General features: G+C 37.6%; 2 protein-coding genes, 2 long non-coding RNA genes and 2 pseudogenes across 7 annotated transcripts; 3 read left to right on the plus strand and 3 right to left on the minus strand.

Moving 5' to 3' along the window:
• Positions 1-1,606: 1,606 nt before the first annotated feature.
• LOC126633146 (26S proteasome non-ATPase regulatory subunit 14 homolog) lies at positions 1,607-5,128 on the minus strand. The gene is made up of 6 exons (XM_050303704.1): positions 4,920-5,128; positions 4,473-4,650; positions 3,906-3,987; positions 3,013-3,189; positions 2,766-2,933; positions 1,607-2,121 (listed from the first exon to the last, which is right to left on the minus strand). The coding sequence occupies exons 1-6, from the start codon at positions 5,059-5,061 to the stop codon at positions 1,930-1,932; spliced, it is 939 nt and encodes a 312-aa protein (XP_050159661.1). The 5' UTR covers positions 5,062-5,128; the 3' UTR covers positions 1,607-1,929.
• A 3,418-nt stretch (positions 5,129-8,546) lies between these two features.
• Positions 8,547-15,917, plus strand: LOC126633151 (putative disease resistance protein RGA4; annotated as a pseudogene).
• LOC126633155 (uncharacterized) lies at positions 9,542-15,386 on the minus strand. Its single transcript, XR_007626968.1, has 2 exons — positions 15,291-15,386; positions 9,542-9,603 (listed from the first exon to the last, which is right to left on the minus strand). It is a non-coding gene; the product is annotated as an uncharacterized LOC126633155 (long non-coding RNA).
• Positions 11,939-15,917, plus strand: LOC126633147 (putative disease resistance protein RGA1). Of its 4 annotated transcripts, none has more exons than XM_050303706.1 (3): positions 11,939-15,073; positions 15,289-15,415; positions 15,534-15,917. In XM_050303706.1, the coding sequence occupies exon 1, from the start codon at positions 12,053-12,055 to the stop codon at positions 15,023-15,025; it is 2,973 nt and encodes a 990-aa protein (XP_050159663.1). In that variant the 5' UTR covers positions 11,939-12,052; the 3' UTR covers positions 15,026-15,073; positions 15,289-15,415; positions 15,534-15,917. The 4 variants fall into 4 exon arrangements, with proteins under 4 accessions (XP_050159663.1, XP_050159664.1, XP_050159662.1 ...); XM_050303707.1 differs by having other exon boundaries at positions 15,317-15,415; XM_050303705.1 differs by having other exon boundaries at positions 15,320-15,415.
• On the minus strand, positions 15,494-18,725 carry LOC126631319 (protein ROOT INITIATION DEFECTIVE 3-like; annotated as a pseudogene).
• Positions 18,726-18,994: 269 nt separating this feature from the next.
• On the plus strand, positions 18,995-19,919 carry LOC126633156 (uncharacterized). The gene is made up of 2 exons (XR_007626969.1): positions 18,995-19,330; positions 19,410-19,919. It is a non-coding gene; the product is annotated as an uncharacterized LOC126633156 (long non-coding RNA).
• Positions 19,920-24,450: the final 4,531 nt, after the last annotated feature.

The raw sequence follows: 24,450 nt of genomic DNA on the forward strand, positions 1-24,450 counted from the left end.
GGCTGCGGCATGTCGCATACTTAATTGCTTCATGAACAAGTTTGTCGCTCCAATAGACTAGGCAAACCAAGTAGGCAAAATGATACTTTATTATTTCTTTGGATAATACTTGGGGGATCCACATATGCCAATTTGTAAATAACGTATCTTGACTAAATAAATCAACAATCAAAATTGTTCAATTTGTTGATACGAAGATCACTCCTACAAAAATTCATTTGAATCGAATATTATTATCATTCAAATATATCAAATAAATGGATGGTTTACCATGAATATGTTAATTGGTACTTATACCATCGATTTGTGCTATATATTTGAATGACAAAATGATCTCCGATTGAAATGATTATTTGTAGGAATGATCTTAAATGAAGATTAAGAAATTAAATTGCTTCGTTCGTTGATTTTATTCGATTAAGATAAATTATTCGCAAATGGAGAGATATGTGCATCCCCACATGGAGGGATGGAAGTATTATCCTTTTTTTTTTTTCATATTTAACCTTTACTTTTATCTTTTATTTTTATCATCTTCCTCCACATAAAATGATTAGTATAGAAGGATATATAGAGTCCAATTTGCCTACACATGTGAAAGGAGGCAATGTTATCTATATTGGGGGAGTAGGCCAAATTTGCCTACCCAATTAACTGTACCATTGGAGCATGGCATAATTTTGACTAATTGGCTTATCGATGTGAAAAAAAGATGTGGTGTGGAATGCGGATAGTTTAAAATACGTTTATTTGGGATGGCTGTGTGCAAGGGGAGCGGCTTATTGAAAATAAGTTGGAAATTTTAGAAAAATAATCAAAATTTAGATCCTAAATAGAATTATAGCCATCATTTTAAATTTATAATAATTATAACCAAAAGTTGATATAAAAGTACTAATATAATCCTCAATTACTAAGGTCCTTCACAATCATGTCCATGCCCTCCTCTTCCTGCTCCATAGCTGTCACAACCTTACTCCCACCACCTCGTTGCAGTGCTTCAAGTGGCTTTTCAAATCCGCCACCCCTGAGAAGCTTCTCTTGCTGCACCGCCTGGACCAGTACATAAAGATCGAAGCTTTGGTTTCAGTAGCTAATCAGTTGACTTACTTTTGAAATCGAAACGGCCCCTAAATGGATAATCTGCTGTAATAATCAATACCCACAACTTATTTTTTTTCGAAGTTTGATATGTGTGCTTAATTTTATGTATTAACATTTGAGTTTCTTGTTTGCTTTCTTTATTTCCTTATAGGTTTGGTTTGAATTGTGCATGTTGGCGTGCCAGGTTTGTTAGTTTCAAGTAAATTTCTTGTCCTTGACCTTGCAAGGGCAGGGTCTTTAACTGATATTTGCAACTATTTCGACCCAGTGCCATGAGTGAATCATCTTTGATAGACTCAACGAAGCTCTCCGACGGAGTAGGAAAAGGTTGAATCGAGAAAGGAAACTGAATTGATTGAACAAATGCCAAAACCTATTCGTAAAAAACATATGTATGCAAGGGTATTTTAGAACTTTTGCTTGAATTTTTGGTTAAATTTATAAGAATTCTAAAAAGCAGACTAAAAATCATTTGTGCTACAAAATATGGCTAATTTTCCAATTTTCCCAAATAAGTTCACTATCACCGTGATATTCAGATCCATAACATAATACCACGAGTTTGAAATTGACCCGTGCTATTGTTTCATTGAAACGGGACGCCACTATGACAGTGAAGCTGTTTGATGTAGCAAGAGGTGATGTGTTTCACAAACATGGTAAACGGTTTTAACTGAAAGTAGAAAATTCTCCCAAGTAGAACAGATCACATCTGGATGCAGCAAGTTTCATGAAACTAGTCTTACATACGCCCATTGTTCAAAGCAATGAAAACTGCTAAATGCTCTTCTGACAGAGTGACGAAGGTTTTGCAATCGCAACTCCCTAGAACACGACAGTGTCGAGCATTGTTCCCAGGGTCTGAACGATGTTGGAGGACATAAGGTTGGAGACGTGTTCTTCGAGGTGCTTCTTGGCATCCTGCCTTCCTACGTTGGCGATTGCAAGCTTCTCGGGTGGTAATTCATCCTCCTCTTGCACTGCTTTGTTGTATTTGACAGCCAAGTTCTTCATCTCCTGTAAAAGCCAAATAAAAAAGACAACCATGACTTCGGGCAATAAAATATTAGCCGACCCCTAATCAATCCAATGCAGCTCACACTTTGAACTTCCGGAACAAAACATTCCAAAAGTCCCTCTAGCAAGAGAGGATAGAACCTATGGTCCAAAGGGGCATAACCTAGAACCTTTTCGAAAATACAGATTCTTATAGTTTTTTATTTTTTGTGAGGATATGGACCTCTAACCAGGCGCACAACACTGAGACCGACCTTTACTGGTTTTTTCTTAAACTACAATCATAGATTTTTTGACAGTTAAAGAAGTATGTTGGCCTGCCCAGCAGACACAACCAGCTTTCATGGTTTAAAACTTGCGTAAACTATTCCTATGAATATTCTTTTCTACCACATGAAAGTTGTTATGACAGATTATCAGGTGTATGGTGGCCCTAAATTGTTTTCCTTATCATCCACTGCCTAACCATTATCAACGGATAACCTCATAATGATCAAGAAAGCAAAGTGCACTAACATACTAACTTGGTTCCATATAAGTACTAAATATCACTATCATTTACTTCAGTAATAGACGCCAAAATCAACATAAAAAATTAAAGTTCCCAAACCACCACTCTTAAGGTTCACAAAATCCGTTCTTACCTCAACAGTTTGCTCATTTGTCTTCGAATGATTATCAAAGCGTCTAAGTGTCAACCCATCTGTCCATTTCTTCTTGTGGAGGTTAAGCAGCATTTTCTCCTCAAGCTCATTCTTCCTGTAATTAATAGCTATTGAGTAATAATGGCGGTTCAACCCGTGGATCAATGCCTGAAGAGGAAATTGCATAAGAATTCAAAAAGTGGTGATCACAAAGAATGGAGTTTAAAATTACTTGTTCAGGACTTACTTGAATGGATGGTTTATTAAGATGTCCAAGATTAGATGTTGTCTGCCGTGGTTCCTGGCCAAGCATCATTGTTTGCGGGTTAATAAGGCGGAAGGCGTCGATGACAACCTTTCCTTTCACACTCTGGATGGGATCAACCACCACGGCCACAGCACGTTGATTCAAAGCTTCAAAGCTCTGCATGAATAAAAGCACAAAAAAACAATGCATTTTGGTAAGTAGCAGCATGACAATTACTTGCCACAGCCCTAGGCCCCTCTTTCCGCCCACACCAACCAACAATCAAATTCTAATCAAGGGCATTGCCAGTAAAGGCATAACATCTCGTTGATGAAAAAAGGATCAAAGAATGTTGTACACAAACACATATGATCTTGAATTTTTTTGAGAAGAACACAAACACATATGATCTTGATCAACTATTAGGAATAGTCAGTGGCAACTTTCCTCCCTTCAAACGTAAAGATTCAGAATTGGGGGCCAAGGAGGAATACTAACAACAAAATAAGAAGACATTACAGAAACGATGCTACAAGGAAAAAGAGACCTGAAGACATCAACATGCACTGATGTCCACAAATAAATATGACCATTTTACACTACGCAAAACTAATAATTGACAAAAGTACCATGCATGATTAGAAGTAATCTTAATATTTGGAGCCAAAGAGGAAGACTAACAACAAAATAAGCAGACGTTACAGAAACGATGCCACAAGGAAAAAGAGACCTGAAGACATCAACATGCACTGACGTCCACAAATAAATATGACATTTTACACTACGCAAAACTAATAATTGACAAAAGTACTATGCGTGGTTAGAAGTTTGTGGTATATCAACAAGAAAATGAACTTGAGCTCAGTGAAATATAAAGAATGAATAAAACCAACCTGCTGTGTATTAATGTCCACACCAGATAGCCAACAGCCAAATCCAGGATGCGAGTGGTACCACCCTACCACCATCTCTGGTCTGCATTGCCAGTCAGTAGAACACAAATTACAATAGGGAATCAACGTAAACTAGACAGTTGCTCATAACAACAAAAGTGCAGAACAGAGAGAGTAAACCATGACACAATTGTATAAATATTATACAATTTAACAATGCAGGTGTTTATAAACTATTATAACTTATCATCAAGCTTCACTTTCCATTCAGACTCACGAAAATCCACGCTGATCAAGATTCTCACAAAAGGGAAACGAAAAATTTAAAAACTAGAGCCACATCAGAAATCCGTGCACGAGCCCCTTATACAATCAAAGTCTCCAACTGAATCATACCGTTCTTATAAATTTAATGATTTTCAGAAAACAATCAATTGAATGTAATCTATGCACAAGACAGAAGAAGCAATGACATGTTTATCACCTAAAACTCGGAAAACACAACCCATAGAAATCATTTGCAACAAATACCCTAAATTTCATTAATCAAAGTGGAAGAGTAGATACCTTCCAGTCTGCTTCAGCATATCAAGCATGTTAGTCTGGAAAACATGGTCAACAGCTTCGACACTAACACCGGTACCACTCTGGGGCATCGCAAAGACATCGACAACTCGAACAGTGTACTCATCCACAAACTCACCGAGCATCAATCCCATCACTTCCATCGGAACTCCCGCCCTTCCTATTAATTATCAAATCCCAAAGCACGAGTATAAAAAAAAAAAGTTAACTACAAACAAGAACCCCAGAAACCCTAATTACGATCCCGAATGAATAATTTAGACATGATTTACTAACATAATAGCCTATTTAGGGTTTCGAAATCCAAAAATCAAATCCAATGTTCAGAAAACATCAAAACACTAAACCCCAATTTCGAGATCGAAATTCAGGCTGATTCGAGAAGACGTAAAGTACCGGAAAATGGAAAGAGGAAGGAAAGAGCTTTACCGTGCTTAAGCATCTTAAGGAGGGCGAGGGAGGAGATGTAGACCTGCTCGGAGGAATCCAGGGTGGGGGAATCAGGAGGCGGGTGGCCCAAAGCTCCTCCGGCGCCGGCGAACATCCTCTGAAGCCTCTCCATGCCTGACATTCTCTTGGCTTTCACTGTGTTTGGTTTGGGGAGCTCTCTGCTTTTCTTTTCTAGCAAGACAGCTCTGCTCTCTTTTATAAATAAATATTCGAAAAAATCGTTTTTTTATATTAAAATTGGTTTAGTTTTATCTGATAGGCCGTTATTGGACTGGTCCAGTTAAATGATTTGGGCTGGTTATGACTGAAGTGGGCTGAACCTTTGATGACACACAGCCCAACCAAGGGGTGCCGTATCACATATAAGCCCAAACTAGAGAGACAAATATAGAGAACCGCTATTTCTTCTCCTTTCAGTGTCACTATTGAACTATGTTGTGATTTTTTTTTTAATAAATAATATTATCTATACTAAGGGAGTGAGAGAGTAGGTTAAGCCAAATAATGGCCTATCAGATAAAATTAAACAAAAGGATGCCAAATCACATTTAAGCCCAAACTAGAGAGACAACTATAGGGCACTACTATTTCATCTCCGATATGAGAATTTTTTCAGTGTCACTATTAAACTATGTTATGATTTTTTTTTAACAAACGATATTATCTACATTAAAAGGACGGGAGAGTGGGCTAAAACTCACAATGACTAGCAATAATGTGGTTCAAATACGCTTTTGAGGAGAATTGAACTAAGACCTCTCACTTACAAGTAAAGAGGAATACACTAGACCGTAATACTCAATGACAACTATGTTGTGGTTTTAATAGTCTAGTTTAAGAACATGGGTCAAATATCTAACGATAAAAGAGCTGCCGTTGCAACCAACGGTTGTATTCATTTTTTCAAGTGTTTGAATATCAAGCACAGATTGTTGGACTCAGGAGAGAGTCATCACAACTAACCATGGAGCCAGAACCAACCGAGCCCAACTGTTATGAACTCGCTCTCCTGCATGCAGGAATGCTCTCCTAAGGTCTTTTTTTTAGGGACATGTGAGGATCTTTTTTATTAGAGCCATAAGATTAATCTAACGGTATAAAAACTAATGAGTTTATATAATCCTTTTACACCTAAACAAAACCAAAACTCACCAAATTAAAAAATAGGTTTCACGCTCAAGAACCAACAACTACTACAAGTTGAACGAGAGCAGACTTCCTATTTCATAGGGTCCTTCGAAAATTCAAATTCTCTTTGAAATTACGAAAAGGTATTTCTTTTGGTTGTCTTGATTTTAATTTCCCCCAATTTCCCCCTCCCTGCTGTCGAGAAAAAGAGGAATCATGTTGATGTTTCCATATAAAGCTTCCCTTGATTTCTTTTTGCAAATCTTTTTCAACGTTTCTCAAATCTTTGTCCATTATTCTGAATTGTTGACTTGTAGGTATATTTGCACTACTTAGTGTTTCCATGTAAAGCTTCTTTGCTTTCGAAACTTTTTGGTGTAAAGGTAGTAGGTGTACCTTTGTAGGTGTTGAAAGTACATGATTATGACACTCTTCAAAGTTACAAATAGACCTCTTCTTCTCAGACTTGTCACGAGAAATGTTTAACTTTGCTTTACAACCCACATGTGTTGATCCAATATTCCTTTCTTCCTTGGTTGATGTATTCTTCTTTGTTTTCTGATAAGTCTCATCCGGTTCACCTTCCTTTGAGCAAACAAATTGTTTCCAAGTGATTTTATTCGTTTCTTTTTTCTTCTTACCTAAACCCATTTTGACACTAAATCCAACTTCTTGAGCATATTGATTGTAAAAATCATATGCTTCTGTTATTGATCCAAATTCTTGGCTAACTATGGGATTACGTTCACCCACAACTTGTTTGAGGTGAGGTCCCTGGGAAGATTGTTCTTCCATCGTAAAGCAATATGCAATTAAAATTAAAAGTGAAGGAAAAAAAAAATGGGGTTAAGGTTGAACCACCACCGGAAAGGCAAATGCAATAGAATTGTGCTCAATTAGGAGAGCATTCCTGGGTTACTATGAAACCCATTTAAAAGAAATCTGAAGGAAATAATTCATTGATGCGTTTTAAGAGTTTGATTGGTCAGTTTATGATACGTTTGATGCAAGATTTTTAGTTTTTTTTTATTCAACTTTTCGGGATTAAGAGATGTTAGTTATGGTACTGTTCTTGAGGTTAATTGGTTTTCTGAACATGTGCAATTTCCAATCATATCAGTGATCAACTCCATTGTACTAAATAACATCAACATGATTCCTCTTTTTCTCGACAGCGAGGAGGGGAAAATTGGAAGAAACTAAAATCAATACAACCACAAAAGAAATACCTTTTCGTAACTTCAAAGAGAATTTGAATTTTCAGAGGACCCTATGAAATTAGAAGTCTGCTCTCCTTCAACCTACAACAGTCGTTGGTTCTTGAGCGTGAAACCTATTTTTTTATTTTGGTGTGTTTTGGTTTTGTGTAAAGGGTGTTGTGCGGAAGCGTCAAATATGAAACCAATAAGTTACAACTGAAAAATATGATAAGACAAATAATCCAAAATGTCACAAGGATTTATACTGGTTCGGCGTAAGCCTACGTCCAATTCAGAAACGGCGAGGAAATTCCACTAATATCAAAATGGAAATTACAAATAGAGTTGAACTCTCAAACCCAATATCCCATATACACCCAATAGCTCTAACTCATACAAAGAACAAATGGAGAAGAAGAAACACATATCAAATTCTTCTCTCCCAAAAGCCACAAAATGTAGCACAATATCTTAGAATGAATGATGGCACAAATGGAGGATAGAAAACAGCAACCCACCTCTTCTTCTCTCTGATCTGCCGTTCCCAACCCCTAAAACCAAAGGCATAACCAAATGCCTTAATATAAACAAAAGGAACAAACATCATAATTGCCACTCATGTGGCCACATCATAAAGGAAAACTTCCTAATAATGTTCCCACATCATTATGTCCTTCATTCTTTTGGTTTGTTTAATAGCCGAAAGGTGATTTGGCTTGTTGTCCACTTGGCCACTAATTTGGCCATTATCCAACAAAGGGATTATATAAACTCATTAGTTTTTGTACTGTTTGATTAATCATATGGCTCTAATAAAAAAGTCCTCACAGGTCCTTAAAAAGAAGACCTTAGGAGAGCATTCTTGCTCCTGCATATGTAGGAAAACTGCGAAATTAAGAAGAAAAATGAACTTTTCCCAAGACCACATCCAATTGTCACCCAATCGGAAGGGATTGGGAGATTAATAAATATAAGAAGACTAGATTGGTGTCGTGTTGGCGGTGGTAAAGACGACGATGAAGCGTTCAAATTGGGAGATTTGAGAAACTTAGACCAACTTCGTGAACTCTGGATGGTAATTGATGGGGAAGTGAAAGTTGCTGCGGGTGAGGGTGAGAAAGCATCACCCCTGGGGAACAAACAACAACTCTTCCATTAGAGAATGCATTTTGTTGATTGTGAGAGTAGTGCAGAAACACTGCATTTCTTACTACCACATCCAAATTTGGAATCTTCAAGAATTGAAAGGTATAGTGGAAGCATTGTCCCCAACTAGATCATGTCCTTAGACAATTTGAGATTTCTTACTCTTCGTGATTGGAATGAATGTGAAGTTTTACCTCTGGGAAGATTGCCGTCCCTCAAAAGTCCGAACCTTTGGAGTATGAAAGGAGTAAAAAAGGTTGGGGTTGAGTTTCTGGGAATAGAAAAGTAAACGTCATCAGCATCATCATGCATTACTCTATTCCCAAAATTGAAAACACTCGAACTATGGTACATGGAAGCGTGGGAAGAGTGGAAAGGAGTGGAAGAGTGGAAGGAAGAGGATTCTCATATTACCGTAATGCCATGTCTTTCTTCTTTAGAGATTCACTTTTGCAGTCGGCTAAAAACACTGTCAGACTTCTTGCGGAAAACACCACTTCGGACACTTGACATCATGTACTGTTCGAGCCTTGCACGAGGTTGCCGAAAAGGCAGCGGAAATGAGTGGCCCAAGATTTCTCACATCCCCAACATCAGAGTCCACCCTAAATATTTTGATTTTGATGATGATGGTGAAGGCATAGTCGAGGCAGAGGATGCTGTTGAGTTACCTGAGAGGCCTTCCACTTCTGGAGAGAGGGTGAAGGCATAGTCGAAGAAGATGATCCTGTTTAGTTGCATAAGAGGCCTTCCACTTCTGGTAATTAAGCTCTTTTCTATTTATTTACCAACTCACTATTCATTTTACATCAATGTTCTAATTACTGGGTAGAGCTTTTATTATACTTGCCAAATTACAAAATTATTCCAACTAGGCAAGTATAACTGTATATATTGCAGGTCCCGAGTTCAATTCCCCCTCTCCCAGTATCGTGCTTTGCAATGCTCTAGTTTTGTTTTATTGTTAAAATCTCCAAAAACTAAATGCAAGAAAGTAACAATTTATATTGTTGCAAGGGTAAAGGCCATATTCTAGGTCCCTAGGTCGATTCCTCCTCTCCCAATATCGTGATTTGCAATGCTCTAGTTTTATTTATTTTTGAAATATATGGATTTGAGACTATAAGCAACTTTAAACCGAAAATTACATGCAAGAAAGTAACAGTTTATAGTCACAAAATTTTGCAGACCTCCAGTTGTCTGATTTAGCTACTAGCAGTTACGGGGTGTACAAACAATGCTATCTGAAAGAAACCAAAACCACTACATTGGAGCCGAGTTGGGCCGGGTTCAAAAATCATCCAAAAGCAAGAGTGCAGAAACAGGTAATCTCAAAATTAATTGGGGTGTTTAGTTTATGCATGCATGTTTCGTTGACCTTTTTAAGTTTTTTTTGTTAATCCTAAACTAATCCCTAAACCCTACCACTGCCCATAGGCCACAAACCCACCTTCAATTTCAAACTGTTGAGAGATGAGAGAGGCGGAGAAGGAGAGGAACAATTAGGTTGGGGCTTGGTAATTGGTTAGTTTGCACGTTAATTTTATTTTCTGTCATTTGACTTTCTATTAATCAGCATACAAAATTAATTTAGTAGAATAAGTACATTTTAGTAATCGCATTAGTTTCTATTCCGACACATGTGAACTAGTAAACAATTTACATAGGTCAATGTCATTCTTATTCCGATTTCAGAATGTTTTAGTAAACAGCTTTAATAAGAATTTGATTATGATTCCACCCCATTCCAATTTCTCCTAAATTCAATTCTTTCTCAATTCAATTCTCCTTATTTTGATTACGAATTAGTAAACGAGCCATAATTGCTTCTTAATTTTATTGGTATGTTTACTTACTTGAACACGAAAATCATAAGAGGAAGTCATGAATCGGGAAAGTAAAAAAATGAATGTGAACAAATAAATTAGTGCCTAGATGATCTTGATTTTTAAGATACTGAATTATGGATTTTAAGGTGGTTCTTACGCTTTGTAGACATGTTATAGACAACCTGACACAAAAAATAACACGAAACAAACAAATTTGGGTTGGCCATAATCATGTCAACCCACACGAAATTAATTGCTTATGTATTCTTTTTCGCTTGTAAGTGAGAGGTTTTAGGTTTGATTCTCGCCAAAGGTGATTTTGAACCACATTATTATTAATCCATTGTAAGGCTAAGTCCACCCCCTTTAATATATACATTATCGTTTGTTAAAAAAAATCACATAATTTCGAAAATTACATGCTTTTACATGTTTTCTACAACCCTTTAACAACCCCTATATGACCTATATAACCAATATAAGTGAGAGGTCTTAGGTTCGATTCTCGTCAAATACGAGTTTGAACCACATTATTACTAGTTCATTGTGAAGTTAAGCACATCCCTCTCTTTAGTGTAAATAATATCTTTTGTTAAAAAAAAAAAGGGTAAAATAACAAGTTTAATCCTTTTATTTGAGAAAATTATTCTTTACTTTGTAGCATTAAATAATATGTAACATAGACCACTGCGAATGTCTGAATTCTATTCAACGGTTGAAGAGAAAAAACAACTTTAAAAAAATGAAAAACCGGATGACGGCAAATAAACATAGGGAGCACTGGGTTAAAAAAAAAAAAAAGGGCGGCCCACCTCCATCTACCTACACCTACAATTTTCTGTTGGTGTGTGAGGTTTTGATTCAGGCTAGGGGGAGACGGCGGAGGCAGCGGCGTAATTTGGGTTGACGGCCAGTGTATATTGATAGGAAGGAGGATCCTTACGTATCAATGTTATTGCTTTCTTTTTTATTTTTATATTAATGCTAAACTTTAGGTAGGGTGTAAATTGAAAGGAAAAAAATTCAAATTTTAATAAACTTTAGGTAGGGTGTAAATATTAATAAACTTTAGATAGGGTGTAAATTGGCATGAAGGGGATTTAAATATTAATAAACTTTAAATAGGATATAAATTGACACGAAAGAGGATTTAAATATTAAAAATCTTTAGGTAGGGTGTAAATATTAATAAACTTTAGGTAAGGTGTAAATTGATAGGAAAGAAGATTTAAATATTAAAAAACTTTCAGTAGGGTGTAAATATTAATAAACTTTGGGTAGGGTGTAAATTGACAGGAAAGATAATTTAAATATTATTGTTGCTATTTTTGACTATTAGTGCTGACCTGGTGTAAATTGATTAGGGTCTTCATACTATTGCTCACTTTTTGTACTATTAGATGTTTAGGATGTAAATTGACTGGAAAGAGGAATTTTTTTGGAATGTGCTATCCACACACCACTTTTTACTTTTCACACATCCTTGCTAATTTCTATCTGATGATCTTCTTCAATTCATCTGATCTGACGGCCGAAAACCAAAACGGTGTGAGAGAAATAAAAAGAGGTGTGTGGATATCACATCTTTTTTTATTATTTATTTTTTATGTTTTTTGAGGATAAGGCATGGCTGCTATACAAGTCGTTGAACAAATAAGTAAGGGATGACTCACCTATGCCCTACCATTATTATTTGTCTAGACGACCCATATTCTTATGTCCAAATTTGGCCGGAAGAAAACACCATACCAATCCTGCACTTCTCAGTTCAAATCTCTTGGTTTTCTCTGTTTCCACTGCTAACAGAAAGATGGCTGAGGCACTCATTTATGTGCTGCTCGAAAAATTGGCTACGGTAACTTACCAATACGTCGAAGAAGAGGTGAAGCTGGTTTTGAATGCGGAGAAAGATGTTAAAGAATTCGAGGCCAAACTTAAAGCGATTCGTGCTGTGCTTGAGGATGCGGAGCTAAGGCAAGTGAAGGAGGCCAGCGTCAGAAATTGGTTGGAGGAGCTGACGGAGGTGTCGTACAAGATGGACAACGTGCTGGATGAGTGGAACACTGAAATATTGAAACAAGAAGTTGAGAAACAGGAAGAGCACAGGGGAAGAACTTCCCTGGTTACTGTGAAGAAGATGAAGGCGGTATGTTTCTCTATTCCCTCCTCTTGCTTTTGTTTCGGCCAAGTCCGTCAGATAATTCTTCATCGTGACATTGATCTTAAGATCAAAAGTCTGAATGAAAATTTAGATGAGATTGCAAAGCAAAGAGAAACATATAACTTTCGATTCACAAAGAGAATGATCAATGAACAACCTGAGCGAGAGAAAACTTCTTCTTTTGTTGATGAATCTATCATATTTGGTAGAGAAGAACAAAAGGAAGTTTTGGTTAGCAAGTTGTTGAATGAGAGTAATCAAGAAGAGAGGGGCCTCCTTGTTATCCCTATTGTCGGGATGGGAGGAATGGGGAAGACAACTCTGGCCCAACTGGCTTTTAACGATGAAAATGTTAAAGCTTGTTTTGAGATCAAAATATGGATTTGTGTTTCAAACCCTTTTGTTGAAATCAAAATTGCCAAAGGCATCATTGAGGGTGTCGGAGCTACCAGCCCAAATTCAGATGAATTGGAAACTTTCTTGCAATGTATGTCTAAATCCATTGAGGGAAAGAAGTTCCTCCTTATCCTAGATGATGTGTGGACTGAAGACCAAAGAAAGTGGGAGAAACTGAAGTTGCCATTAATACAAAGTGGTGCCCATGGCAGTAGAATATTGGTGACCACTCGAAAACAGGAGGTTGCTGATATGATGGGAGCTCCCACTCACACGATCTATATGGAGAGGTTGAGCGAAGAAAATTGTTTGTCAATATTCAACTGCATGGCATTTTATAATAGGGATAAGGATGGTGTGTTGGAAGCCATTGGTGAAGAAATATCAAAAAAGTGCAAGGGTTTGCCTCTTGCTGCAAAGACTCTGGGTAGTCTCATGTGTTACAAGAAAACGAGGCAAGAATGGCAAGAAGTTTTGAACAGTAAGATATGGGACCTTGAAGAGGTTGAGCAACAAGTTTTCCAACCACTATTGCTGAGTTATTTTGATTTGGCACCTGCGGTGAAACGATGCCTTTTATATTGTGTTATCTTTCCAAAAGATCATCTAATCTATAAAGATCATTTGATTGAGTTGTGGATGTCACAAGATTATCTCTATTCAAAAGGAAGCACAGAGAAAGAAATAATTGGCCAAAGGTTTTTTGATAATTTGGCAATGCGATCTTTCTTTCAAGACTTTGAAAAATACAGTGATGGAAATATCAGGAGGTGTAAAATGCATGATATTGTGCATGACTTTCTGCAGTATCTTACTCAACATGAATGCTTTACAATGGATGTTAAGGGTGGTAACAATACAATAAAGCCCTTGGGTGATAAGATCCGCCATTTGACCTTAATGCTTGCACCCGAGGGTCCACTCTCTTGTGTTTCGTTTTCCAGCTGTGATCTACGTACTCTTGCAACTATTGATTCAGAATTTAATGTTGTGGACTCAACTTTGATCTCACAGTTGAAACATCTTAGGACATTAAATTTGAGTGGTAATTGTATTGAAGTGCTTCCAGAAGAGATAGGTGAATTGGTGCATCTGAGGTTTATTGATTTGTCGTATAATCATGATTTGAAAAAGCTACCGAATGGGGTGTGTAATTTATACAATTTGCAGACATTGCGCCTTTTTGGGTGTCGGAAACTAGAAAGTCTACCTCAGAGCATGGGAAAGTTGATTAACTTAAAGCATCTTTATCTTTGGGGTTGCGATCAACTGAAGTACTTGCCGAAAGGGATTGGGAGATTAACAAATCTAAGAAGACTAGATTGGTGCCCTGTTGGCGGTGGTAAAGACGACGATGAAGCGTTCAAATTGGGAGATTTGAGAAACTTAGACCAACTTCAGGGTGGACTCGAAATAGAAATTGATGGGGACGTGAAAGTTGTTGCGGGTGAGGGTGAGAAAGCATCACCCCTGGGGAACAAACAACTCTCAAAGTTGTATTTAGTTATTAAAAATCGAGAAGATGAGGAGGGAAGAAAAAGAAGCGGTAGTAGTGCAGAAACGCTGAATTTTTTACGACCGCATCCAAATTTGGAATCTTTATACATTAGAGGGCATAATGAAAGCACTGCCCCCAACTGGATCATGTCATTAAACAATTTGAGATTTCTTACTCTTGAATATTGGAATGAATGTGAAGTTTTACCTCATTTGGGAAGATTGTCGTCCCTCGAAAGCCTGACCATTAGGCATATGAAAGGAGTAAAAAAGGTTGGAGCTGAGTTTCTGGGAATAGAAAAGGAAACGTCGTCAACATCATCATGCATTACTCTATTCCCAAAATTGAAAATACTCTGTCTTTACTTCATGACGGCGTGGGAAGAGTGGAAAGGAGTGGAAGAGTGGAAGGAAGAGGATTCTCATGTTACCATAATGCCATGCCTTTCTTCTTTAGAGATTCACTTCTGCAGTCGGCTGAAAACACTGCCAGACTTCTTGCAGAAAACACCACTTCGGACACTTGGCATCAGCCACTGTGGTAATCTTGCACGAGGTTGCCAAAAAGGCAAAGGAAAGGAGTGGCCCAAGATTTCTCACATCCCCAACATCACAGTCTTCCCTGAATATTTTGATTCTGATGATGAGGGTGAAGGCATAGTCGAGGCAGAGGATGCTGTTGAGTTAATTGAGTGGCCTTCCACTTCTGGTGGGAGGGTGAAGGCATAGTCGAAGCAGATGATGCTGTTTAGTTTCATGAGAGACCTTCCACTTCTGGTAATTAAGCTCTTTTTTATTTATTTACCGACTCACTTTATTCAATTTACTTGACAAATTACAATATTCCAACTAAACAAGTGCAGATTACCATATTCCAGGTCCTGAGTTCAATTCCCCCTCTCCCAATATCGTGATTTGCAATGCTCTAGTTTTATTTCATTCCAAAAAATATATGCAAGAAAGTAACAGTTTATAGTCACAAAATTTTGTAGACCTCCAGTTGTCTTATTTAGCTACTAGCAGTTACAGGGTGTACAACCAATGCTACCTGAAATAAACGAAAACCACTACATTGGAGCTGGGCGCAAAAATCATCCAAAAGGAAGAGTGCAGAAACAGGTAATCTCAAAATTATGGGGTTGTTTAGTTTATGCATGCATCTTTCGTCGACCTTTTGAAGTTTTTTTTTCGTTAATCCTACCTGCCTGACTGTTGTAAGCGCTGCTAATGGACGCAGGGCTCAAGCATTTTCTCTTTAGAGGAAGTAAGATGGAAAGGGAGAGAAAGTTGCATGCATTACTATAACCGGTGGTTGGCTGCTGCATTATAAATTTCGTCGGAATGGTCTTTTCCTTTGCTTTCGGGCAGAATGAAGATCGTCTGGACATAGGCACATTAATTGTGTGTGTGTGTGTGTGTGTACAGTATAATGCAAAGAGCTCCAAACTTGTTTGAGGTTTTCAGTATATTTCTTAGAAAAATGTTGTCAAACGACTAGAATATTATTCACTGGACCTGCGGGGTACAGTGTAAATTTTATGTAAATACTAAACAAATTAGTAAAGTTTGGCAGATTGAACATAAACAACTGAGATAATCGAATATAAACTGTATTATGAAACATTGGTACACTAATCAGCACTAAATTTGCTTCAATATCACCAAATTTGCATAAACCCAGGGAAGGAAATAATTCAAATAGCATTGAGATAACCTTTTGCATGTTTGAACACGCGAAGAATGTTATGCTAGCGTCCCAAACTTGAACCATGCCATCTTCTGATCCAGAAATCAAATAATTCCCAGAAATGCCGTATGCTAAGCAAGTAACAGCTTTGCTAAATGTGGGTTAAAAGAGTTTTACTCATTCAAAATATACTAAAATGAATATTCCCCGATTCACTTCACCAGAATGCAAAGCCTGTCAGTCATAACTAAATGAAGAATGCAGGGTTCTTAAAATGTGCAACAATATTTGGTAGTTGTACTTTGAAAAACGAAAATACAGAGTTAAAAACTAGAGAAGTGTTAACTAAAGAACACTCATCTGAATAACAAATAAAGTTGCAAACTGGAATATCAATAAGTTCATCAACAGGTTCCCTATAGGAAAAGAGAGAAACCTGTGATTCGAGAAACAATCGATGAGATGCAACCCATACTTGCTGTTAAGTGGGCTCTCAGCATTAAGTGCAGCAACGCATATCTTGCCATCTCTCCCACCGGCAAAGAAGACATTTTCATCAGGATCCAGTGCAATCGCATTAATTATCGTAGGGAAAACAATACTTCTCAGTAATCTCCCATTTCCTACGCTCCGAACCTAAGAAATGTACATCCAAATCAAAACTATAATACACATGCAATTTCAATAATGGATTGCTTTTTTGTTTATTGGGGATGAATAAGACCGCATCACTACATAAAAGGCAAAAGACATGTAATAGATATTGAGGGACATATAAGGAATACATGCTACAAAAAACCAAGAAGATAAATCTGAGCATTTAAGAAAGTAAAAGATCAACAAGTCAAGACAAACAATCCACACCGTGGATGGTGAATTCATGAAACGTTTTCTCTTATAGTACCCAGACCCCATTTGAATTAACTTTGTCATCATTGTTCAGCTCATGATCTGCTAAATAACATTATTATATATTATACCAAGTACTGTTTATAATTTACGAAAGACCACGCGATAACTTACACGTGTGATCCTGAGATGCTGGCATTATAATGGCTGCATCCACCATATCTTGCGACCACATCCGTTACAAAAAGAGTGTGCTCCGTAAAGTAATGCATGTACAAATGGCTTTCTTGTTGACTTTGATAATCACTGAATAATCTGTGAGATTCAACGCATAGAGATATAACCATTTTCAGTGCATAATTAAAAACAATATCAAGACACAAAAATGTAAGATAAGAAGTGGTTACCTGTAAGAGACCAAACTCTAATGCCTCCATCCTCCGACCCCGAAATCAGCAGGGAGCCATCATACCGAAATACCAAGCAACTAACACCTCTATAGTGAGCATGCCATTTCTTAAGCAGTCTACCAGTATTAACCTTAATAAATACATAAAAAAAAAAAAATTGTCTATTAGCATTTCAGAGCACAAAAATATAAATTCAAAGAGATAAAGAAAAATGATCAGGAAAATTAGAGCTTGTTTGGTATTCTACTTAATCAACTTTTTTAACTCAAAAACAATTTTCAAGTTTTAGATCTTAAAAACTTGTTTGGTAAGACTATTTTCAAAAACTGAACTTAAGACTAACTAAAAAATATAGTCTATTATTTAAAAACACAAAAAGTGAGTTTTTAGAGTTTATAAATTTAAACTTACTCTTTTCTTTTATCTCCCTCCTCTCCTCTCACTCTGAATCTATCTCTCTTTTCTTCTTTCTCTCTCCCCCTTCTCTTTTTTGATTTAACATTTTTCGTCTCTCCTCCAATCCGTTCGCTTCATTCTCTCAATTATTTCTCTCACTCCTCTTCCTCTCTATCTCCTCCGACCTTCTCACTTCTTTCTCTTTCCTCTAATCATCTCTTACTTTCTTTCATCATCTCTTCTCTTTCTCTCTTGACCCCATTTTTATGGATCTTTTTGTCCAGTGTAATTGTAAGATTTAAAAATTTTAAATCACATACCAAACAAATTTTTGAGTTTTAAAGAAAATTGTTTTCAAGAAAAATTCTTAAAAAATGTTTTGATAAATTATAAAAAATTTCAAATAGAATACCAATCAAGTCCGCCTCCCACAAGTAGATATTCCCCGATGTGCCTCCGCCAATAATGTACGTGCCTTCGCTGTTCGCAGCCAGCGGATTGATCGGTTCTTCTGGGAATCTCTGGTCCTCAACTTGCGACTGCACGTCAAAATTCCCAAAATTCAATATTATTGCAAGAATTCCCAAAATTCAATAAAAATGCAGGCTTTTATCAATTGAGGCAATTCATCAAACTGGTTGTGTGCATACTGCATAAGAAAGGAAGTGATCTAACTTGGACGAGGATCAATACTGGACAGAGCTAGAGGAGGCAGAAGGTTCGCGGAGCTGATAGGAGGCGAGGAACCGTTCACCGACGCAGATGAGGCCGTGAGGCGGAGAGGCGTAGAGCTTGTAGCAGAGCTGCTCGGCGCCGGTGAAGAGGTCCCAGAAGCCGATGCCGGCTTCGACAAACGATGAGGCCACCACCAGCTCCATTGAGAGTGTCGATGGATTGGACTGGATTGGAATGGATGGGTGAATTGGGGTTTCTCACGAGGGTTTTTATTGAGCGTTTTGGAATCTCTGACAGAGTAACGAATACATAAAATCTTTATGGTGCTGGTGAGAGTTTTGCTAGGGTTTATGAATGGTGCTTGGCCAAACATAAAAAGCCGGGAAGGTTCTCAAAGCGGCGCCATTGGCAATCATTTCAAAGTTTCTAATCGTTGGCGGTTGTGGCTTATTTTTTCTTATATCTTTTCATTTTTCAAATTTTCATAATGATAATATTAAAAAAAAGGGTAAATATCAGTTTACTACCCTCAAATTTCGTGGTTTTCAACATTTGGTACATGAAGTTTTTTTGTCTAGAGTCATACCTAAAATATTAATTTTGGGACAGTCTCATACATCCGTTAGTCTAACTGTTAAGTATTCCGTTAACTGATGACGTGACGCCTATATAGACCAAAACAGGACACCACGTGTCATTAAGGGGTCCACGTGAAAATAAAAAATTCAAGCTGGCCCCACTTGGACATTAAAAAAAATAAAAAATAAAAACTTAAAAAAAAATTAAATTTTTTTTTCTGGGCTGTCTCCTACTCTTCCCCCCCCCCCCCCCGAGTCCCAACACTTTCTCCTTCCCTCGCTCCTTTCTCTCCTCTCCACCCACCCAACCCTAAATTCAATTGATTCTCCAACTCCCTCTTCGATGGCCATTGTCCCCCTCCTTTACCACTAGTTCCCACTTTAATTAATTCTCGCTTTCAATTCTTCTTCTCTACACGAAGACACCCAAATCTTGCAGGTACTCTCTCTCTCCTCGATCTGTCTCTCTCTACCTCTATGATTTTTATTTTTTTCTTCCATTTTTTGTGAATTTGAAGGAAGTTCAGAATCAAATCTCTGCCAAGAACAAGTGGATTTGTAGGATGTCAGGGTCTCCAGGTTGGATGTGGGTAGGGGTTCGATTCGGGAGCGCCCAACGGTACGAATTCTGGGTCGGATTCGGGAAGATCCATGTCGGTGTCAGATTTCAAGCGAAGGCTTGGAGGCCTTGACCGGATCCGGAGGAGGAGGGTAGAGATATGCGGCCTTGGGCTTGGCGTGTTGGAGGATTGGGCTCCGTGAATAACTTATGTGGCGGCGTCTTTTGGCTGAGGTTGGGTTTTAGGGTGTGGAGGATGGGGTTAGGTTTTGGGATGAGGAGGATAAAGGTTTGGAGCAGGGGGTTGCTGGGGATTTGCAATGGTGAAGACGGAGGTTTGAAATGGGGATGGGAAAAACCCTTAGTTTTTTTTTCTTTTTTTTTAAGTTTTAATTTATTATCATTTTTTTTAAGTTTTAATTTTTTTATTATTTTTTAATGTCCAAGTGGGGCCAACTTGAATTTTTAATTTCCATGTGAGCCTCTTAATGACACGTGGCGCTCAGTCCTTGTCCACATGGGCGCCACATCATCAGTTAACAGAAGACTTAACAGTCAGACTAACGGATGTATGAGACTGTCCCAAAATTAACACTTTAGGTATGACTCTAGGACGAAAAAAATGTTGAAAACCACGAAATTTGAGAGTAGTAAACTAATATTTACCCTAAAAAAGAAGAAGTTTTTAATTGTTGTTCATTGTTGATTGATTCTGACATCTTCACCAACATCTCTAGAGATTTTTCTTTTCTAATTTGACTGGGTGGATTTGTGTGAAACTCCATCTTAAGAATTTGATTATTAAATTATGTATTTGATAATTATGATGTATTTTTATTTTCGGTGTAAATTTATTTTTTCAAATTTACAAATCACGATTGCTAAAATTGAAGGCTTGGGCATAGTCAAATGACTCAATTTGGATAAATAAATGTGTTCGAGTTTAAATTTCTATTTTTGTTGTTTGAGTTAATATAATGTGAAATATTGCTTATACAAAATATACGGTTAAAACAAGAGAATGCAAAGCGTTATATTCATTGTTCGAATTAATTTAATGTGAAACATTGCTTGTGTAAAATAGACATTAAAACAAGAGGATGCAAGGCGTTATAATAAGCAAACTTCAATGTGGTAAAATGTAATTCCCCATAATGTATTGCATTTTTAGGCAATGGGAGATAATTGCACACCCACCATTTTTACCCTTTTACACACCTTTTTTTTTTTTGGCTATTGGTTTGAATAAATCAAATGAAAACAATGGCCATAATTAAACATAAGTGTTTGAGATGCTAAAAATTGTGTTTTTATCATTTCAAGGCAATTCATAGAGGCATTGTGCTCAAATATTGAGAGCTTGTTCGGAAGTTTTTTCAAAATAGCTAAAAATGTCTTTGGTGAAAATGTTTTTGAAACTAATCATTAGTAAAAATGCAAGTAAATATTAGAAAAGCACTTAAAAGTACTTCCTGAAAGAAGCACATAATTGATGCTCTTGCTGAAAGCACTTCAAGTGCTTTTCTCTAATCATTTTAAAAGTATTTCCTAATGAGCCATGAGATTCAAATCCTTTGTAATCAAACCATATGTTTGTCCATGATGACTGATGAATGTTGAAACCAAATTCGTGCACCGCCATGTGTGGAGGAAGTGCTCGAACTCCATTACTTGCAAAACAATAAACAACCTTGAGCAAGCCTAGGACCAGAGGGTGTGTGTCGGCCAAAGGCTCTCTGACGGTCAAGTTAGTAAATAATTTTAGACTGAAGCTGTGACATCCTACATCGCCCATGGGAGTGATCCTTAAATGTATATTCCCATCCCTACCTAGCACGAGGCCTTTAGAAAGCTCACTGGCTTTGGGTTTCGTAGGAACTCCGAAGTTAAGCGAGAAGGAGGCCAGGTCACTCCCAGGATGGGTGACCTACTGGGAAGTTGCTCGTGAGTTCCCAAAAACAAAACCGTGAGGGAATGGTAAGCCCAAAGCGGACAATATCGTGTTACGGTGGTGGAACGGGCCCGGGAAGTGATCCGCCCCGGGCCGGGATGCGACAAATGGTATTAGAGCCAATCCCTAGCCGGAAGTGTGCCGACGAGGACGTCGGGCCCCTAAGGGGGGTGGATTGTGACATCCCACATCGCCTAGGGGAGTGATCCTTAAATGTATATTCCCATCCCTACCTAGCACGAGGCCTTTTGGGAGCTCACTGGCTTCGGGTTCCGTAGGAACTCCGAAGTTAAGCGAGAAGGAGGCTAGGTCACTCCTAGGATGGGTGACCACTGGGAAGTTGCTCGTGAGTTCCCAAAAACAAAACTGTAAGGGAATGGTAAGCCCAAAGCGGACAATATCGTGCTACGGTGGTGGAACGGGCCCTGAAAGTGATCTGCCTAGGGCCGGGATGTGACAGAAGCAGTGGGCAAGACAATTCAAGTGTTTAGATTGCGTTACCAAAGATGAACCCTAGGTGATTGTATTTATACCATGGGGAGAGATACCTTTTTAGGATAAAATCTTCATTCTAAGCCAGGAGAATCCTAGAGGATATCTAGAAGTAGATAGTGCACCCTCATAGGATTTATGATTAATTCTTAGATTGTAAGAACTCCAAGACTTAAAAATCTAATTGTGTCTATATCTGGATAAGATCGCGTAATAAGCATAGTCATCCAGCTGAGTCGCGAGGATTCTGCCTATTGCCTCTGAATATGGTGATGGTGGCATCGTTACTCCGTTTGGTACAGCTCTACCTAGAGCTGGTGAGTCCATGACCGGACTTCTGAGGTAAATGTATTAGGATCAGCCTTACTTTAACCCTAGAAATATCATCTAAAACTACTATTTAGTTTTGAATTGGCACAAATAGAGGATGCCATGTGATTTAGAACACCAATAAACCTAAAGGTAGGTCTCAGGTCTTGCACTCTCCCCCATGCTTCATCCACGCGCCACAACTCACCACTGCGGTGGTGCCATGTGCAGTAACGCACCGTAGTATGGTCACTAAAAAGTGTACAGAAGTTGGGCAACAGAAGGGTCCCTTTGCCTATTTTCTTGAAAATCAAGGCATTGTGGCTCAATACACTACTCCTAGAACACCACAACAGAATAATGAAGCACAAAAGAGAAATATAACACTAATGGAGATGGTGAGAAGCATAATTTCAAGGTCCAAACTTCCTGGTTTTCTTTGGGGAGAGGCATGGAAGACTGCTAATTGTATATTGAAACCAAGTGCCCTCAAAATCTGTTTCTAAGTCCCCTTTTGAATTATGGAATGGAAGAAGACCAAGTTTTGGCCATTGTCATGTTTGGGGATGTAAGGCAGAAGCAAGGTTACAATCCAAGTGAGAAGTTATACTCCAGAGCCTGTACTTGTTTTTTCATTGGTTATTCAAAGAAATCAAAGGGTTTCAAGTTTTATTGTACTCAAGCACACATAAGAATACAAGAAACTCATAATGTTGTTTTTATAGAAGATGAAGATGCATCAGATTTGGTCCAAGACAAATTTGATTTTGAAGAACTAGATCAACTGGATAATGGTTCTTCACATTTGAATTACAATCAGGTACCTGATTCAATGTCTAAAAACAATGTTTGGTCTCTTGTAAATTATCATCTTTAAAATTAAAACAATTGGATGAAAGTAGATGTACAAGACCAAGAGATTTGTTGAAGGAAGGTTGAAAGATATAAAGCAAGGCTAGTTTCAAAGGTTTTCACATAGACAGAAGGTGTTGATTACAATGAAACTTTTTCACTTGTATCTTCCAAGGATTCCATGAGAGTTATAATGGCTTTAACAACCCATTTTGACTTATAATTGCACTAAATGAATGTCAAGATAACTTTTTTGAATGGGTAACCTGATGAGGAGATTTTCCTGATTTAGCCTCATGAATTTGTTAAAGGGGTGAAAGAAGACATGGTCTGTAAAACTGAATAGTCAATCTATGAACTTAAACAGGCTTCAAGGCAGTGGTTCTTAAAATTTGATCAAGTGGTTACTTCACAAGGTTTTCTTGAAAACAAGATGGATGATTGTATCTATCTCAAGTTCAAATGATCAAAATTTCTCTTCCTTGTTCTATATGTTGATGATATCTTACTTGCAAGCTCAAATGTGCAACTTTTGAAAGAAACAAAAGCACATTTTGAACATAATTTGAAATGAAGGATCTTGGATAGGCTCATTATGTTATTGGAATTGAGATTCTCAGAGATAGATAGAAAGTTGGTTTGTATTAGAAGGGTTATATTGAGAGAGTACTTAACAAGTTCAACATGGAGAGCTGTAATAAGGCTGATGTCGTTCGAGTGAACAAGGGTAACAAATTCTCTTGAGATCAATGTCCTAAAAATGTGCATTAGATTAAACTGATGAAGATGAAACCTTATGCTTCATTAGTTGTTAGTCTTATGTATGCTAATATTTCTACAAGACCAGACTTAGCATTCATTGTTCGACTTTTGGGAATATTTCAATCGAATCTAGGAGAAGCAAAATCGATGGTTGCAAAGAAAGTATTGAGGTATTTGCAGAAAACTCAAGGGTCACGTTAATCTATGATCAAGATGATTCCCTGGAGTTAATTGGATTCACTGATTTAGATCTTGCTGGGGATGTTGTTGAGAGAAAATCAACTGGTGGACATTTTAAAACTGAGTAGAGGTGCTATTTCATGGAATAGTGCTAAACAGACTATTATATTAAATTCAATAATGGAAGTTGAGTTGTGGCACCTTTTGAAGGAATGAAACAAGAGCCCAAAAATTTGATTGCTGACATGAAGATTGTTGATTCCATTAAAGGACATGTAAAGATGTTATGTGATAACAATGCTGCTGTGTTTTTCTCGAAGAATTACAAGAGCACTTCAACTTCTAAATTGACAGGTGTGAAGTTCCTCAAGGTTAGAAAAATGGTTAAGAAAGGGGAGATTGAAATTCAATTTTTGTTTGCTAATGTAATGATTGCAGATCCTCTTACTAAAGC

Source organism: Malus sylvestris, chromosome 8, assembly GCF_916048215.2.
Source record: "Malus sylvestris chromosome 8, drMalSylv7.2, whole genome shotgun sequence".
NCBI classification, from domain to species: domain Eukaryota; kingdom Viridiplantae; phylum Streptophyta; class Magnoliopsida; order Rosales; family Rosaceae; genus Malus; species Malus sylvestris.